At 45.2% G+C, this 16,937-nt stretch overlaps 1 protein-coding gene and 1 long non-coding RNA gene across 2 annotated transcripts; both read left to right on the top strand.

Moving 5' to 3' along the window:
• The first annotated feature begins 4,498 nt into the window (after positions 1-4,498).
• LOC122154567 lies at positions 4,499-9,067 on the top strand. The gene is made up of 3 exons (XR_006166609.1): positions 4,499-4,575; positions 5,827-7,742; positions 8,065-9,067. It is a non-coding gene; the product is annotated as an uncharacterized LOC122154567 (long non-coding RNA).
• A 980-nt stretch (positions 9,068-10,047) lies between these two features.
• Positions 10,048-11,054, top strand: LOC122154566 (olfactory receptor 12D1-like). Its single transcript, XM_042804086.1, has one exon. The coding sequence runs from the start codon at positions 10,048-10,050 to the stop codon at positions 10,984-10,986; it is 939 nt and encodes a 312-aa protein (XP_042660020.1). The 3' UTR covers positions 10,987-11,054.
• The last annotated feature ends 5,883 nt before the right edge of the window (positions 11,055-16,937 follow it).

Genomic DNA, 16,937 nt, shown 5'->3' with positions numbered 1-16,937 from the left:
GGGAAAGCATTAATCCTTAGTTCACTTAGAGTAAAAGTAAACTCCAGATCTTGTGGGTCACGGTATCTCAATCCCGATGGTGTAAATACAGAAGGAAAAAATATGATTCTACTATTCTCTTTATGTGTCTTCCAAAAATCAGCCAAGTGTATTTTGGCTGAAACAGTCCAGGAAGTTTTGCAGACAAATAACTGTGTTAGCAGATCTGAGGAGACGATAAATTCCCAGAAAAAGGCAGCAAAGTGTAGATGCTGGCAACCACTTTTATGTGGGCAGCTGTTTGCACGCTGAACGTCTTTTTCCTCCCCAGAGCTCATCTATGTTTCTGACTACGAAGAGACAGAATATGGATTTTATACGGTTTGGTGAAAGAAATGTAAGTGCATGAACACTTTTATTGATTCAAACTTGTTTAGGTTTGGATTGTACTTTTGCAGGGTTAACAATGAAAATAATGTGGGTAGGTCACTTTGGCTTGAGTCAAAGCAGTAGGTGGAGAGCCACAGGATCTTTGTATCATCTAGCTTAGAGCACCAATTATGAAATGAATTTCAGCGAATTCCAGCTATCTAAATATTTGGTCAAGGTATACTCACTTCATTATTAATGATACCACCAATGCTGACATCCTTGGACATCCATCTTAGAGGAAAGAAATTGTGTTTCTGTCTTGTGCTGTATTTCTCGTCATTAAATATAAAGTGATTCTAAGAAGACTGGCTCACATTTAGATGTCTGCAGAGATTTAGATGCTGAAGTTAACTGAGAGGCATCCAGCCCATCCAAAGTGAAATTCTTCTGTCTCATCACAGATGTCACTCTTACGCTAAGGTGACCTGCCCTTTGAAGGTGTCTATCTCTGTCTATATAAAATAAACACAGAACGGTTATTTGAAATGTGTATGTCTATCTTCTGTTCACCTAACTTAGGGAAGATGAATCCCAGACTGTGACTGTTAAAGATGATCTTGCACAGGTTCTCCAGTTGAGATTTCTTACACTGGGGTCATCGTCATGCCCAATCCAAGTTTCCCCCCATGCTTTAAACCTGGTTTTACTTGCAACTGTAGTTATTTCTGAGACCACAAGTCTGTCCCAAGCTACTAATCCTTTTGTAGCGTGGTTTTTTTGTTTTTTTTGTTTTTTTTTTTTTGTTTTTGTTTTTTTGTTTTTTTTTTTTGTTTGTTTGTTTTTGTTTTTGTTTTTTTGTTTTTGTTTTTTTTTCCCTTTTAGGATGGGACCTGTTGAGGAATTGGAGCCAGGAAACCAAACTGTCACTACTCACTTCTTACTTTTGGTGCTTGCTTTCCATGACAAGATGCAGCTCCTATTTTTCACGCTAATTTCCATCACGGTCCTGGCCATCTTGATAGGGAACTCTCTAATTGTTGTGATTGCAACCACTGACCCTGTCCTACACACACCCATGTACTGCTTCCTACAGGATCTTGCCTTGACAGAGATTTGTTACAGCCTGAGCATTGTCCCCATGCTGCTCGCGGCTGTGGTGGTGGAGAGAAAAATTATTTCCTTCATAGCTTGTGCCTTGCAGCTCAGCTGTGTTATTCTTTCGGTCACCTGCGAGGGTTTCCTCTTAGGTACAATGGCTTGTGACTGGCACGCGGCAATATAGCACCCATTGCATTACGCCACCACGATGAACAGGCATCGCTGCTTCAAGGTGGCTACTGGGTCCTGGCTGTCTGGTGTCCCTGTGGCTCCAGGCTTCACCACACGGTTATTTACCCTGCCCTTCTGCAGGAGAAATGAGGTCGATCATTTCATTTGTGATGTTTTTCCTATGTTGAAGCTGGTGTGTGCAGACACAGCCTTGTCTGAACTACTGATTCTCATTGCTACTGTCGTAACAGCGATGATTCCCTTTCCTCTGATAGCCACCTCTTACCTTCACATTATCCATGCTGTTCTTCAGATACCCTTGGCTGTGGGCCAGAGGCAAGCCTTTTCCGCCTGTGCAGCTCAGCTGGTGGCAGTGACTTTTTTCTACAGCACAACTGGCATCATTCACCTGCGACCCAAGTACAGCCTCTCATATGACAGGAAGAGAATGGCTTCCCTGTCTTACACAATTCTCACCCCCATGCTCTGTTCCATCACCTGCAGCTTGAGGAATCAGAAAGTCAAGCAAAGCCTGAAGAGGTGAGTTGGCAAGCGGTTACTTAGGAAGCAGATGGCTATTTTTTCTCTGCCCAGGTGACAGATTCCTTGTCACTGCACAGAAGAGAAATCAGAAGTGTTACCCAAGTGAAAACATTAAATGGAATTTATGAATTAAGTGAAATGCTTTTGAAAAAGACCTGTGTCTTTTTAGCAATCCTTTGCTGTTAAATCCCCAAAATATCCAGCCTTTTTTACTTGGCATATTAGAATGAATTATAGTTGCTGTACCTCTGGGCTTGCAGACAAAGACGTAAACCCGATTCAGTGTTACAGAATATTACAAAAGCGGATTATAAAATTCTTATCCTCCCCCATCATTCTACCTCTATGTCCATAAGTTTATAAAGTCTCTGCGTTGGGAAAAAAAGAAGTTTGTTTTCCTCACCGTGAAAGCAAAAGTGATAGCCTGGAACTTCTCTCTCTCGCCCCCTTCCGCCCCTACCCCTCCCCCCCTCCCCCCCAAAACACCAACCCCACACCCAAACACCTCAATAATGAGTTGAGAAACAAGTTGGTATCTTATGATTGGAGGAAAGGAGCTGCGTCTCTTGGAAGTGTCTTTCCTACTGACGGGAGAGACCGGGTTCAAGTCTAGACTTGATTGGATTTTTTTTTCCTCTCAGAACAAAGATCTCTTTCCCAAAGTAGCTAGTGACTTGCTCAGTTCAAAACAGAAAGGGTCAACTGACACATTGCCAGCCAGCTGCAGTAGCTTTGTTTTAACTGATTCCCTTCTCATGTAGGCTGAAAGCAAACTATGGGAGGGGATTGTTTCTTAACTCATCGAGCATGATACTTTCTGTCTGATTCTTTTTCTGACTTGCCACGTGGAGCGTTCATTAAAGCGAAATGTGACTTGCGCATTTATTTCTCTCTGCTTATTTCAGTCTAACTTCAAGCCCAATTCTGCTCTTGCTTCTATCCGAGCAGCATTTTCTCTTCCAATTTGTGTGATGAATACCTAATTGACATCACTGTCTGGTAAAGCAGAAGCAACAAAGGCACACTACTACAAACACAAAAGGACGATCATACGATTCCTGGTGTATTGGGTGTACATGTTAGGTTTTGATGAACCTGGGAAGAAAAAGGAGGGGTGGGGGGACGGTGTTTTAGTTTTGTCTTTGTTTCTACCCATCCGATCCATTTTAATTGGCAATAAATGAAGTTAACTTACCCCAAATTGGTCTGTGTTGCCCATGCTGGTAATCAGTCAATGACCTCCAAAATCTTACTGCAACTCAAGAGCTTTTTTGTCTTATTTTCTCCTCCTGTCCTGTCCTGTTGAGGAGGGGGTATGGGTGGATGGCTGTGTTGGAGTCTGGCTGCAGTCCAAGATCAAGCCAACATAGTAGTGTAAGTTACGAGTGTTGGTAAGAGGGGATTTTGGGAATAAGAAATGGATAAAATGGGACATAAAAAGAGGGATGACATGTTTTAATGCAGTGTGGGTTAGGTACGTGGGAAGGTTTGAGTAGGCTATAGAAAGGAAAGCGGGTGACTGGAATGGTCAGAGGATACGCCGATGTACCAGACGAGGTCGGACGTGAGCGTGACGCAGATGGTATGGAATAAAGTGTGGAGATTGTACTGTGCCTGGCTGGGATGGGGCCAGATTTCCTCAGAGCAGCCTGTACGGTCTGTGCTTTGCATTTGTGGCTCAAACAGTGTTGATAAAACACCACTATTTTGGCTGTCGCTGAACGGTGCTTGTACAGTCAAGTCTTTCTCTCCAGTCCCACCCCCCACAAAGACCAGTATCTGGGGGTAGGGAAGAGGCTAGGAGGGGATGCAGCCAGGACAGCTGACCCAAACTGCCCAAGGGGATATTTCATGCCATAGGATGTTGTGCCCAGCAGTAAAAGCTTGGGGAATGGAGGAGGAAGGGGACATGTTCATGGTTAAGGCGTTTGTCTTCACAAGTAACAGTTAGACACGCTGAGGCCCTGCTTCCTAGGAAGCGGCTGGACATCTGCCTGATGATGGGAAGCAGTGAATTAATTCCTTTTTTGCTTGTGTGTGCCGCTTTTGCCCTTCTTGTTAAACTGGTATTACCTTGACCCACGAGTCTTTTCAGTTCCCTTTGATTTTCTCCCCACAGGAGCGGGGAGTGGCCAACAGGTAGGATGCTTACACAGTTGCAGAAAATTTAAGAATAAACTGAGTCACTTGGCGGTTTTCAATTAACCCACTCCCTCATACAAAGTTTCCACTTTTACTTCTGTCTTAAGTAAATGCCTTGTGCTTGTATAAACATGTCTTCAGTTGAAACCTATACTCCCAACGCTCCTGTTTGTGGTGTTATGCTGGTGTGGAGCCCGAAGTCACCACATCCCACACCTCGTGACACTTGGGTTCTCATTTGGGCAGGGTGAATTTCCTCCCTGAAACATAGTGAGTAGCCATGGGCCGTTACCCAAAGCTAGCAAAAGCAGTCTAGACATAGCCTATATGGTGAGAGAATTAAACACGTTCGTAAGGATATGTGGCGGGGCAGTGCCTGCTCCTTTAGGGGAACCTGGTCAAGAACCTTTTCAGTGTGACAAGGGGTGATAAGAATTGACCAGCTGGAGAGAAGGAAGGGGACGTGTCTGTCTGTGCTTATGTTTTATGTGAGTCCTCTCTGAAGGTGCTGTTGCTTGTCTGTGGCACTTTGCATGACCGGCTGTGTCGGCGTCCTCTCTGTGTGTGTACCACTGTGTGTCTGCACGTGTCTGCGATACACGCTCGGCTTCGTTGCTGGTTGAACATGCGGATGGGAAAGCGGCAGCCGCCATCCCCTTTGCTGGGTGGGAGGGTGCTGGGCCAGCGCAGCTGGGGGAGGTGGCCGTGCTCTAACATCACTTAACAAGCTCAGGGGGAGAACCACAAACAGCCGGAATGATGCCATGCTCTGTGCTCAGCCTCAGAGAGACCAGAGATAATAGAGTTTATGTTCTTACTGCCATTTCCTCAGCTGCTGCTGTTCCACACGTCGGTTGGCCCAAGTGGCTCACTCTTCCTTCAAGAGCTGCTTGTTTACATTTATACCACCTGGGTTTTGGAGTAATACTTGTCTTGGTGACCCCCTGACTTTGTGTATGCCGCAGCCTTTTAGACAAAAAGGCTTTGCCTGGCTGCCAGCATTGCTCAACAGTTCTTTGATTCCTGCTTGCTGTGAGGTAATTACAGGTGTCATTATAGGTAATAAGCAGGGTCATTGTCTGCTTTTTCTTTGTTTGTTTGTCATTCTTTTACTTCTGAGTGTCACTTCTTTGTACTTCTTGATTCAGTTAGCAGGAAGGTGCCCTAACACACCTTTCCAGGTGTCCAGGGATAGTCTTCTAGCTACAGCTTGCCTCCCCTCATTGTTCAGGTCAACAATATCTTGAGGCACGCTACCAGTGCAGCCTGTCCAATACATCACTCCAATACGGCTCCTCTTCAGCCTTGAGACAGTTAAGTCCCCAGTTCCTTAAGCCTACTAGCAAAGTATGTGGGAGCGAAACAGCATGAGCAGGATAAGGAGACTCTGTTAGAACACTTAGTTCAATTGCATATATAAAAGTTAGTGAGACTGCATGGGAAGCACCTGAGGGCAGTGGTGAAGGGACTGACTGGTGGTTGGTGCCACTGCAAGTTCACTCTCTCTTTTGTCTCTGAAAGGTTGTGGTGACCACAGGAGGCCCTGATGCCTGGGAGAAGGCAAACATCACCCCCCTCTTTGAGAACAGCAAGAAGGAGGAGCTGAGGAACTACAGTCTCACCTCTAGTACCTGGGAAGGTGATGGAATAATCCCTTCTGGTAGTCGTTTTGAGGTCCACGAAGAACAAGGAGGTGGTGGGAACAGCCAGCATGAATACAACACGGGCAAATCAGGCCCGATCAATTTGACTGACTTCTGTGATGAGATAACTGTCTGGATAGACATGGGAGGGCAGTGGATGTTGAGTACCTTAATTTGAGCAAGGCCTTCAGCACAATCTCCTACGGACGCCTTAGACCTAAATTTGGAAGATATGCTCTGGGCAAGTGGATAATAATGACAGTGGTCAGGATTACCAGGCTCCAATGGCTACGTGGCAAGAGATCCTGCTAGCAGCTAGTTACCAGTGGTAATTCTCAGGGACCAGTACTGTGGCTAGTACGGTTTAATTTCTGTTTTGAGAACCTGAGTGATGGAATAGAGCGCACTCTCAGCATGTTTGCTGATGCTTCCAAACTGGAGCGAGTGGTAATGCACTGGAGGGAAGAGACTGTCCTGAGGGGGACATTGACAGGCCAGAAAAGTGGTCTGACTGGAACCTCCTGAAGCTCCAGAAAAACAAATGAGGACTTGGACATCTGGGAAGACAGAAACAATCCCACACAACGGGGCGGGCCAGAGGGATGACTAGGTAGAAAGCAGCTTTGAAGAAAAAGCCACTTTTGGGGGTTAGGTGGACAAGAAGTGGAAGGTGTGCCAGCAGCATGCCCTAGCTTCATGGAAGTTCAAAATCACCTTGGGGTGCACTGGCAAGAGCACAGGCAGCCAGTGGAGGGGAGTGATCTCTTTGGCACTTCTGAGATCATTGTCTGGAAGAATGTGTCCAATGTTGGACTACCCAGTACGGGAAAGACGTTACCTAGTGGAGTGAGTCCAGTAGAGGAACACAGGGACACTCGGGTGATTCGTGGTCTGACACACCCCAAGGGCAAGGCAGGGCTGGGAGACTGGGTTTCTTCATCCTTGTCCCTTCCTAGGGGAAGGGGATCATCTTACTGTCAGCACCTACTTAGTGTGGGGGTGGATTCTCTCAGAGAAGACGGAGGCAAATCATTCTCAGAGGAGCACGGTCGTAAGATGCAAGGTGATGGGTGCAAGTTGGAACATGGTAAATTTGGATTAGATACTGAGGGATACTTTTTCACCTTTAGGGTGTTCAGACTTGGAAGAGGCTGCCCAGAGAGCTTGCCCAAACGTCCTTGAAATTGTTGAAAACTTTACCGGACAAGACCCTACCCAGTTGTCCTGCTTTGAGCAGGGGCAGGCCCGAGACTGCAGAGGTTTCTTCCAACCTACATTATTGTGTATGTCTACAAAACTACACCGAACACACTGTGTTTTCAAACCCGCAATTGGGCTGGAGGAGAGCTGCCAGGAACTTTACGGAAGAAATTTTAAAGCCACCTTCCTAGAAAGAGGCCTCTGTATGATTCAGAAGTTCCTGTGGGATTTACAGACCGACTTCTGAACTACTTGGACTAGAATTGAACATGTTACTTCTGTAAACAGTTGTGGAAATTATTGCACCGGATTGAAAATGAAGCTTAAGAAAGATGCAAATCTGGGATGGTTTTGACTATGAAGGGGCCAGAAACTCCTCCTTATCTCTGAAATGCCAATAAAAATAAAACTTCAGAAATCCTAACACATCTGAATGGATGGAACACATACTAGGTTTTGCAAATTCTAATATTTGGAAGAGATTTAGGAAACGTTGCCTAAACACTGCTCCAGCTCAGCTGAGGTTGCACGACCCATGCCTCTCTTGCCAGTAGAAATTTCAACCATCAAATCCGTGCACCGAGATGGAGATATGTGTGTTGGATTTTTTTTTTTTCTTTCAGGGGGGTGGTGGTGGGAGGGTTGGTTGTTTTGTTTGGGTTTGGCGTTTTTTTTTTTCTCATTAGCTAGTGTCTGTGGTCTGCTTCCTTTTTTGTCTTCTGTTTTACAGGTGGCTCATCCTTGCATATACATGTTTAGGGAATGCTTTGTTCGTTGCTCTGAAACTCACCATTGATTTGCAAATCTCATCTCAGGAGACCGATCAAAGCAATAGGAAATTTACCTCCCACGCGATGTTGTTGATATTTTGCACATTCTGAACATGATAAAAAGACTTTTTTCCCCCTCTAACTAGGTCATCAGAGGTTTCAGGTACAGCTTGCAAAGCTTCCTCCTTGCATCCTACCTGAATAAGTACAAGCCCCTGGGAACTTGCGGTAGTCCTTTTCATCACACCTGCAGTATTAATCTCTCAGCTAGAAGAATGCCAAGTAGATATGGAGGGAAAAGGGAGAACAGAATTTATCAGTCTTTTAACTCCGCAGAATAAGTTGTTTTGTCCTCAGGTTTGCTTTCTGGCTCACTATCAGAGGGCCCTACTACAAGGAGGAAAATGCTGATTGGTAGTGAGGTGAGCTTTGTGCAGAATTATCTTTTTTCTATTATGCAATTTATGTAGTTGGAAAAATAGGCAGGCTTCATCAGTCTTTTCTTTGTGTTTGCATTTAAGGGAGAACCTTCTAATTGAAATTGCCTCTATACCTCTTCAAATACAGGTGACTGACTAAAATTTTGATAAGGCTATAATATTATCAAATCTGATGCTGCCAGCAGAACTTCTTCAAAGATCAGACTAAAAGTATTTTCAGAGAAATTTGATCAGGTTTTTAGAGTGGATGCATATGTGCGTAAATTACCTTTAGGCTACGTGCTCATGGTCTTTTATTATGAAATCAGTTTAGAAGCTTTCTGTTTGTTTACTGGTTTTATGTTGAAACAATAAGCTAAAGAAACATGAGAAAAAGAGTGACTGGGCTGGAGAGCTATCATAAGGACTTTCAGAAATCCCCTGTTTTCAATAAAAGCATATAGTTCAGTGAAATGGACAAGAAAGACTATGAAATGTATCTATAGGTGTTTTACGTTCTTGGCAAGAAATATTTTGGAAGTGATTCTTTTTTTCATTCGTCGTATTCATCAATATTAATCATCACTGCATTGAATGTACAGAGAAAACAACTTGTCTTGTACAATTTGCAGTCTATATGGTAAGCTAGAAATACCTGCCCTTGTAAAAAAAGTACCTGCCTACCTGCCCTTGTAAAAATATCTCAGGACTTTGTTCTTTATTGTCTATGGCTGGGACTTGCCCATAGCGATAAAGAAACTTATCTGAAACAGAAAAAAAGAGTGAAAGCTAGTGCTTACTCGTTCACGTTTGAGGAGAGGAGCGATCCTGTCAGAACTGATCAGATTGTCTCAGTGGGGCAGGACAATCAGTTTTCAGTGGGATGAACAAATCTGTCTGCAACTCACACCAGCAAACTCAGCTCCTGCAAATTCAGCCTTGCTCCATCACAGTGTTGTAGGAGACGAGATTGCTGCCTTTCGTCCCATTCATCTGCTGCTGATCAACAAAAAGACGTTCTCTAGGCAAAGCATACAGTCCCATAACAAAACCAGTTTGTGATCACATGCTAAAGCATCCTCTCCTTTATTCTCGGAAACATGCAGAAGAAAGGCTGATGATTCCGTGGTACCCGGGAGCACCTTCTGGTGGTTGTTGATCAAAATTGGAAATTGTGTAATTTTTAAGATCAAAGAACTCTCTGGAAGAGATGGTAGCCATTAGAAAGGTGAAAGTTGAAGCTGGCTTAATGAAATCTAGGCACAGTATTAGAAAGACAGCATTGGGCCTGATTCACATTATGAGTTAGAAGCTTTATTGGTGACATTGGTGACATGAAAGGTTGTACCAGCAAGTTACAGATGAGCAGATTTGAAATGTGAATGTGGCTGAAGGTGAAGGAGCAGCAATGTTTTGCATCTTACATGTCCTGCTGTTTGCTAGATGTAAGTTTCTGTTTGAATATTTTCCCCTCTAACATTTTACTCTGTCCTAGACAGAAGGTAGAAGACTACATCAAAGTTCTTTTTGTCCATGTTAATTACTTGAATTTCTACGCAGCTTTTATTTTTGCTTACATGTGTTATGTTTTGTTCTATTCTGCATTTGTTTCTATTAAAAGAGCACAGAAGCAAATGAATTTTGTAATCCTGTTACTCCTCACAACTGTGGAACCTTGACAGTTTGCCTTTGCTTTTTACGATTCTAGCAATGGTGAACCAGACAGAGGTCAGTGAGTTCATCCTTTTGGGCCTCACCAATATCCCGGGGCTGCAGCACTTTTTCTTCGTCTCCTTTCTGTTGCTCTACTTGACCAGTCTTCTGGGAAATGGTGCCATTGTGACCATGGTGATATCTGAGCCCCGGCTCCACATACCGATGTACTTCTTCCTGGGGAACCTGTCCTGCCTAGACATTTTCTACTCCACAGTCACTGTTCCCAAGATGTTGGCTGGCTTTCTCTTTGGGCATCAGCCCATCTCTGCTGCCGGGTGCTTGGCCCAACTCCACTTCTTCCACTTCCTGGGCAGTACTGAGGCTGTGCTCCTGGCTGCCATGGCCTATGACCGCTACGTGGCCATTTGCAACCCTTTGCGCTACGCGCTTGTCATGAGCCCACGGACTTGTCTGCTGCTGGCTGTGGCCAGCTGGTCGACTGGTTTTGTACATAGCGTGATGCATTCAGTCATGGCCTCTCGACTGAGTTTCTGTGGCCACAACTACATTCATCACTTCTTCTGTGACATCAAGCCACTGTTGAGTTTGGCTTGCAGTAGTACCAGCCTCAACATGACCCTCCTCAATGTTGTCACGTCATCTATTGCTCTAGGCCCCTTCATTCTCATAGTCCTCTCCTACCTCTACATCATCTCCTTCATCTTCCAGAAAGCCCAGTCCCAGGAAAGATGGAAGCCCTTCTCCACCTGTGCCTCCCACCTCACCATTGTGGCACTGTTGTACATACCAGTGCTCTTCAATTATACACCACCCTCCTCAGGAAGCTCCCCTAAAAGAGAGGTGCACGTGTCTCTCATATACAGTGCTGTCGTCCCAGCTCTGAACCCCTTGATCTACACTCTTAGGAACCAGGAGGTGAGATCTGCCCTGAAAAGAACGTTAGGGAGAAAACTCTTTCCTGGAGGAAAGTGACTAAAACAAGAAGAAGACTCAGAATGTGACTCCTCCACCTCTCATATTTATGAGGAAAGAGGTCAAAAGGACACTGTATTTCAAGAGACTGAAAACTTATTCATTACCTCACGTAGTTCAGCACAGCTAGATGTTAATTGCATAGATGTAGATGAGGGGAGATTTTCAAGGACTTGATGCTTCTCCTGTCATTTTTAGATGTCTTAACAGTGCCCCATCTGGTCTCTGGCTTCCAATACAGAAGCACGCGTGTCTCCTGCAGGCCTTGTGGCACAGCTGACAGCCCCATGCAGTTGTCCTGGATGATCTAAGGTATGAAGTGATCACTTGATGGCTATGTGTAGGCAGCTGAATGACCCTCCTGTCATTCAGACCTTCTGTATAGCTGAAGAGAGGTACCATGTGTTACATTTTGGGTGTTCACAGGCTGAGAACGGTATTGTCAACAACTGGCTTGAGTCAGCCCTCTGGAGGGATCGGTTTATTTCCATGAAGTAGAAGGGGAACCTTGCTAATGAACCCAGATTTAAACAGAAACTTAAAAATGGATGTGAGTTTCCCCTCTACTAGCTTTAGCAGTGTGGCTTATCTTGCCTAGATTGATATATTTCAATGTCTATGTGTCCAGCTACTTTTCCAGATTCACATTATGGTGGATGATGAAACAATTGATTTGCATTTACACAGACTGCTACAGACACGTTCAATGTCCTCAGGGAGCCTGCCCAGACCTTACCTGTGGATCCAGAAGAGAACAGGCCTGTTGCAAGTCCTTCGTCATAATTCATGCCTGCAAAGTATGTACATTCCTCGTAGCACTCGATTTCTACTTATATTTAGGCACTAAATCCCAGTTCCCAAGGTGGGGTGCAGCGGTTTATAAGCACGTGCTTAATTTTTTGGTGCTGTGGTTCTTTACTCAGACATTCACCACCTTCAGTCCTAGCCTGACCTGCAGGTCCATGTTGAGTTAGATGAAAAGCATATGACATTCTCAGGCACTAGATGTGTTATGTCTGCCTTTTGGATTACTGAGGAGAGAATCAAGGGGTGCTCTGAACGACAGTTCATTATGGCCTAGATGCAGAGGATGGAGGACAAACTCCTGGCTACAGGTATGATTTCTGGAGATGATACCTTGACCCAGTTGGCCATGTGTTTGCAATCCACAGATTTTTAGAAAGACTTCATCCTTTCCAGCTTGACAATTCAGATCCATGCAGTAGCATTAAGCATTAAACGGTGAGGCATTTGAAACAATACTCACTACGAGAACACAAATGTGATTTGGTCACCTAAGAGAAGGCATCTGTAGGCATCATACCAGAGACTTGTGTGTCCTCCACCTGATGCTCTAGAAAGACACGGGAATCCATTTGGTTCTGCTTCACACGTGCCAATCTTGTGGAACGTGCAAGGTAGCAATCTAAGATGTGAACAGACTCCTGGATGTTGGCAACAGACCCTGAAGAGATCCAGGCTTAGACGTCCCTATATCAGCTAAGCATCTAAATTCCACCAAGGTACAAATACCTCCCGTAGGAGCTTGCTGCCACTCCAGATGCCCAAAGGTACCCTGCATGGCCTTCAAGTTGGCACTTCAAAATGACAGGCAGGTCTGTCTTGCTGGTCCTTGAACAAAGCTACAGACTTGTTCTAAAGGCTTGGGTGTAAAAGAGTATCTTTAACGGCCTCAAGTGCGTATGTTCAGACAACTGCAACAAGCGCCTTGAGCTGAGTTCCACTCTCCTGCCCATCTTTCTTACTTAAGCCCAAATGTGTTAATACTTTCCTCAGGACTTCTGAAGATGGCAACCCTAACTCCAAAAAAGGGCATTACGAACAAGATAGGAGTTCTTTCTGTCAGCACAATCCTTTCTCATGGAACCATCAGCAGCATTTCTGCACCCTCCCTGAGCACTCACATGCTCCCTTCAGCACTCTTGGCCACTAAGAATAACTGCCCCCGAGACAGACAGAAGGCTCAACAAACTCTTGTAATACTGGGAAGTAATGATATGTTAGAATCATTCAGGCTGGAAAAGTCCTTTAAGATCATCGAGTCCAATCATTAACCTAACTGTCCTGGGTTTGAATGAGTGGTGGGATTTTTGGCAGCAGGGGAGAGGGATATAGGGGTGGTCCCCTGTGAGAAGCTTCTCGAAGGTCCCCCACCTCCAAGTCAGCTCCACCTCTGCACCAAAACTGATCAGAGACCCCTCTGTATCCTGTGGTGAGACGACAGTACGGCCCCCCCGTCACCCATGAATATCTAGTGTGGAGCAGGCACTGATTTATGGACTGTATTTCACATGGATGATCAAGGTGTCTGTGCCTGAAGGAGGCCGGGGTCTTGTGGGAAATAGTAGACCCCGCTGATGTAGATCAGCGCTGGGAGGATTGCAGCATGCAGGGGTGTCCCACACCAGAACAGCCCAGGAAGGGCTGCAGCCTGTGGGAGGGACTCCAGTTGGAGAAAGTTGGCGTCCCATGCCGGAGCAGTGTAAGGAAACACTGTGGCCCGTGGGAGGGACTCATGTTGGAGAAAGTTTGTGGAGGACTGTCTCCTGTGAGAGGGGGACCACGCTGGAGCAGGGGGAATAAGTTCCAGAAGCTTCCCCCACTGAAGATGGCAGAAGCGGCAGCCCTGACTGCACCCCCCATTCTTTGCCCCCTGTGCTCCTGGGGGAGGAGGTAGAGATATCGGGAGCAGAGCTGAGCCCGGGAAGAAGGGAGGGGTGGGGGGAAGGTGTTCCCAAGATGTGGCAATGCTTCTCACTGTCCTACTCTGTTAAATGCTGTTGTTAGTGTCTGTTATAAGTCTATGTTCTTTTTTTCTTCCACTGAGTCTGTCTTTTGCCCGTGATCATAATGGATGATCTGCCCCACCTAGTCCTATCTTGAATCCGAAGCCTGCCTCATTTGTCCCTTCTCATCACTGGAAGAGAAGGGAGGAGTGAGTGGCTGTGTGGTGTTTGGCTGCCGACCAGGCTCAAGCCACGACGCCAACACTGCCAGCTCCACCACTAAACAATGTCCCTATGTGCCACCTTTACATGTCTTTTAAATACCTCCAGGGATGGTGACTCAACCACTTCCCCAGGCAGCCTGTTCCAATGCTTGACAACCCTTTCAGGGAAGAAATTTTTCCTCATATCCAGTCTAAACCTCTCCTGACGCAACTTGAGGTCGCTTCCTCTTGACCTAGTACTGGTTAACCGGGAAAAAGAGACCGATAACCACCTCGCTAAAAAAAAAAAAGTCTGTGTGTGCGTGACACTTACTTCTGTTCTTAACTCTTTAGCTAGCTCACCATCCACTAAATTTTCTTCTGCCTTTTTCTCCATTTTTACAAAAGCTTATTTGCCTGCCTGTCTATCTGTCAAATATCTGTTCCATCAGCTTGATATTTGTCCTGCCCAATATTTGCCTGTTTAATTCTTGAACAAGTACCATCACTAATCCCTGCCTCTGATCTTCTCATATTTTATGATATTGGTTTCTCATCTACATATTGGTTTCTGTGTCTTCTGATATTATGCCCATCTCCAGTGATGCAACCGGGGTTTGTTGTGTTGGTATACCTTATAGTCAAGTGAAAGAGTTTGAAAACCCATCTTCAAAATGTTATAAGATGTTATCTGTTTTTTGAATAATTTTATATATGTCACGATTCTTGGTGCAGAAAGGTATCTGCCATCCTAACTGAGCATGCAGGTAATTTTACAGGAACAGCCCCAGAAGGAATTGGAGCTCTTACTGGATTTGCAATGCAGTGTTGTTTCTGAAGATGGTAAGAGGGCCTAATTTTATCACAGACGGCTTTGCCCTTCACAACTCCCGAGAGAAACAGCCAAAAACACACAGAGAGGCTTGACCACTAAGAGAGCATGGGTTGGTTTTCTTTGATAGCATCATCCCCTATTGGAAAAATTATGTTTATTACGTTCATTTGGAGTATGTTAAGTTACATCACCGGACTTCAGTAAGAAACAAGAAATGCCCTGTTGCATCATATGCTCATTAAGAACTTGAAGTCTATCAAAACTCTTTCTCAAAGACTATTTCTCCTATTAGCCACCTGGTGACTGTACAGAGAATTAGCGGCAAGCAAAAGCTTATTACCCGTTGCTCGGTCTATCAAGCCCTTGGGTAAAAATTGCACAGTGTGAAGGATGGTCTCAGGAGTACAGTTTTCTGGAGCTTTAATGGGGCCTGCTGAGGCTATTAAAGATGGAGCTGTTGCAGGAAGTCTCAGTGGCCCTCCTGAGGGGGCTGATCAGAGCAGAAAATCTGAGCATGGTTGCAGGAAATTAAAGGAGGGAATAAGGTTTTTTTCACCAGACAGCCCCTTTGACGTATCCTGTCAAAGAAAGAGGATGCATGCCGACCAACAGCAGGACCTTTTCAGGCCTCGCCTGCCTGAGGCTTCTTTCTGGTCAGCGTAGGGTGTGCAGAGGAGACACCCAGGCTCCTGGGAGGCTGCAGCGACCACACAGCAAAGGTGCCTGAGCAAAGGTGTGTCGGTCCGGCCCACACACGGCTGCTATCCCAGTTTGGGGCTGCCCTCCTCCCCTGTGTGCCCCGGCCTCAAGGGCTGCTGCTCAGGCCTGAAACACAGCCCTCGCCAAGTCACTTTTCCCGATACCCCACACTCAGTGCCATACCCTCTTCCCCATCTCAAAGCCTGGAGCAATTCCCTGAAATACTGCCCTCTCTGAGCTCCTCCACCTCTGCAATACTTGTCCAGCTCACCCGGGGCCCCTCACTGAACTGCCATCACTCTTCTACAAGTGTCCCCAGTGGGATGTTCAATGGAAATGATTCTGTCAAATGGTCATTGTAAAGGTTTTATGTGTCAGAGATCAAGGTATGAGTTCCCCTCTGATGTAGAGAGTTCTTTTAGCAGTAAAATGCATACGTACTCGTGATGTGGGTGCTCAGAAACAACAGTTCCTCTGCCACTGTCTAAAAGTGGAGAGAAATGTCTGTCCACAGTGTCCACAGCAAAAAAAAAAAAAAAAAAGAAAAAAAAAAAAAGAAAAAATGACTTGAAATGCATAAAGAGAAAGCAGAAGGGAGTATTTCAAGTTAGACTAAGGTCCTATCTCATCATTTGCAGGATTATATTATCTTAACTATTAACTGAGATAACTCAGAACATGCAGACAGCTCAGTGAAGACATCTCAGCCCAGTTTGGAATCTCTGGTGTTCATGGGTAAGTGTCAAGTTCTAGCCTACACAGCTATCCTTGCATTATAGCTATTATTGTTAGATTAAGTCCTCATAGAGAGCAATGCATCATTATTGTTTTCCACTGTTGAAAAAGTAGCCAAAGACGCACACACACACAAAATAAATAAATCCAGAGTCCACAAAACATGACCTATGCCAATCCTGAAGTTGTATCCCGGGAGTCCACAAAAGAGAGCTGTGGTCCTCTGCAGGGTTTTCTCTACCCTTTATCCACCAGAAAATGGCAGGCATCAGATGCCCAAATAACCTCCAGGAACACCCCTCCCTTGGCTTCCTGACAGCTGCTTACCCTGAGGACTCTGCGCCTGCCTCTTTAGCAGACGTGGAAGACCCATCAGATAGGACACTGTTTTCCTGAACCCTCTGACTCATGCACTCTTTGCAACTCCCTTGGGAGCAGATTCTCTGGGAAACAGGGCAAGCTGGTCTCTATCTTATACGCTCATCCTGCTTGTCAAGGCTTGGCTTGCTGCTAAATCCTCATCAGCCTACCTAGCACACATCAGTTTGAATTTTCTAATGCATCTCAGTGACATCAGTTACCTTCCTTTCTTTTTTTTCCTACAGTTCTTAATTTCCTTATTTAGGCAGTTTCACAGTGTTCAGATTTCAGCTGGAAACATCTATTTTCCCCTTCCCAATTAAAAAAAAAAAAAAAAAAAAAAGAAGAGTTCTTAGGTTGTAGAGCTCAAAT

Source organism: Tyto alba, unplaced genomic scaffold (genome assembly GCF_018691265.1).
Source record: "Tyto alba isolate M040663 unplaced genomic scaffold, T.alba_DEE_v4.0 Super-Scaffold_41, whole genome shotgun sequence".
NCBI classification, from domain to species: Eukaryota; Metazoa; Chordata; class Aves; order Strigiformes; family Tytonidae; genus Tyto; species Tyto alba.
Note: the sequence above shows the minus strand (reverse complement) of the source record. Positions and strands in the feature narration are given on the sequence as shown.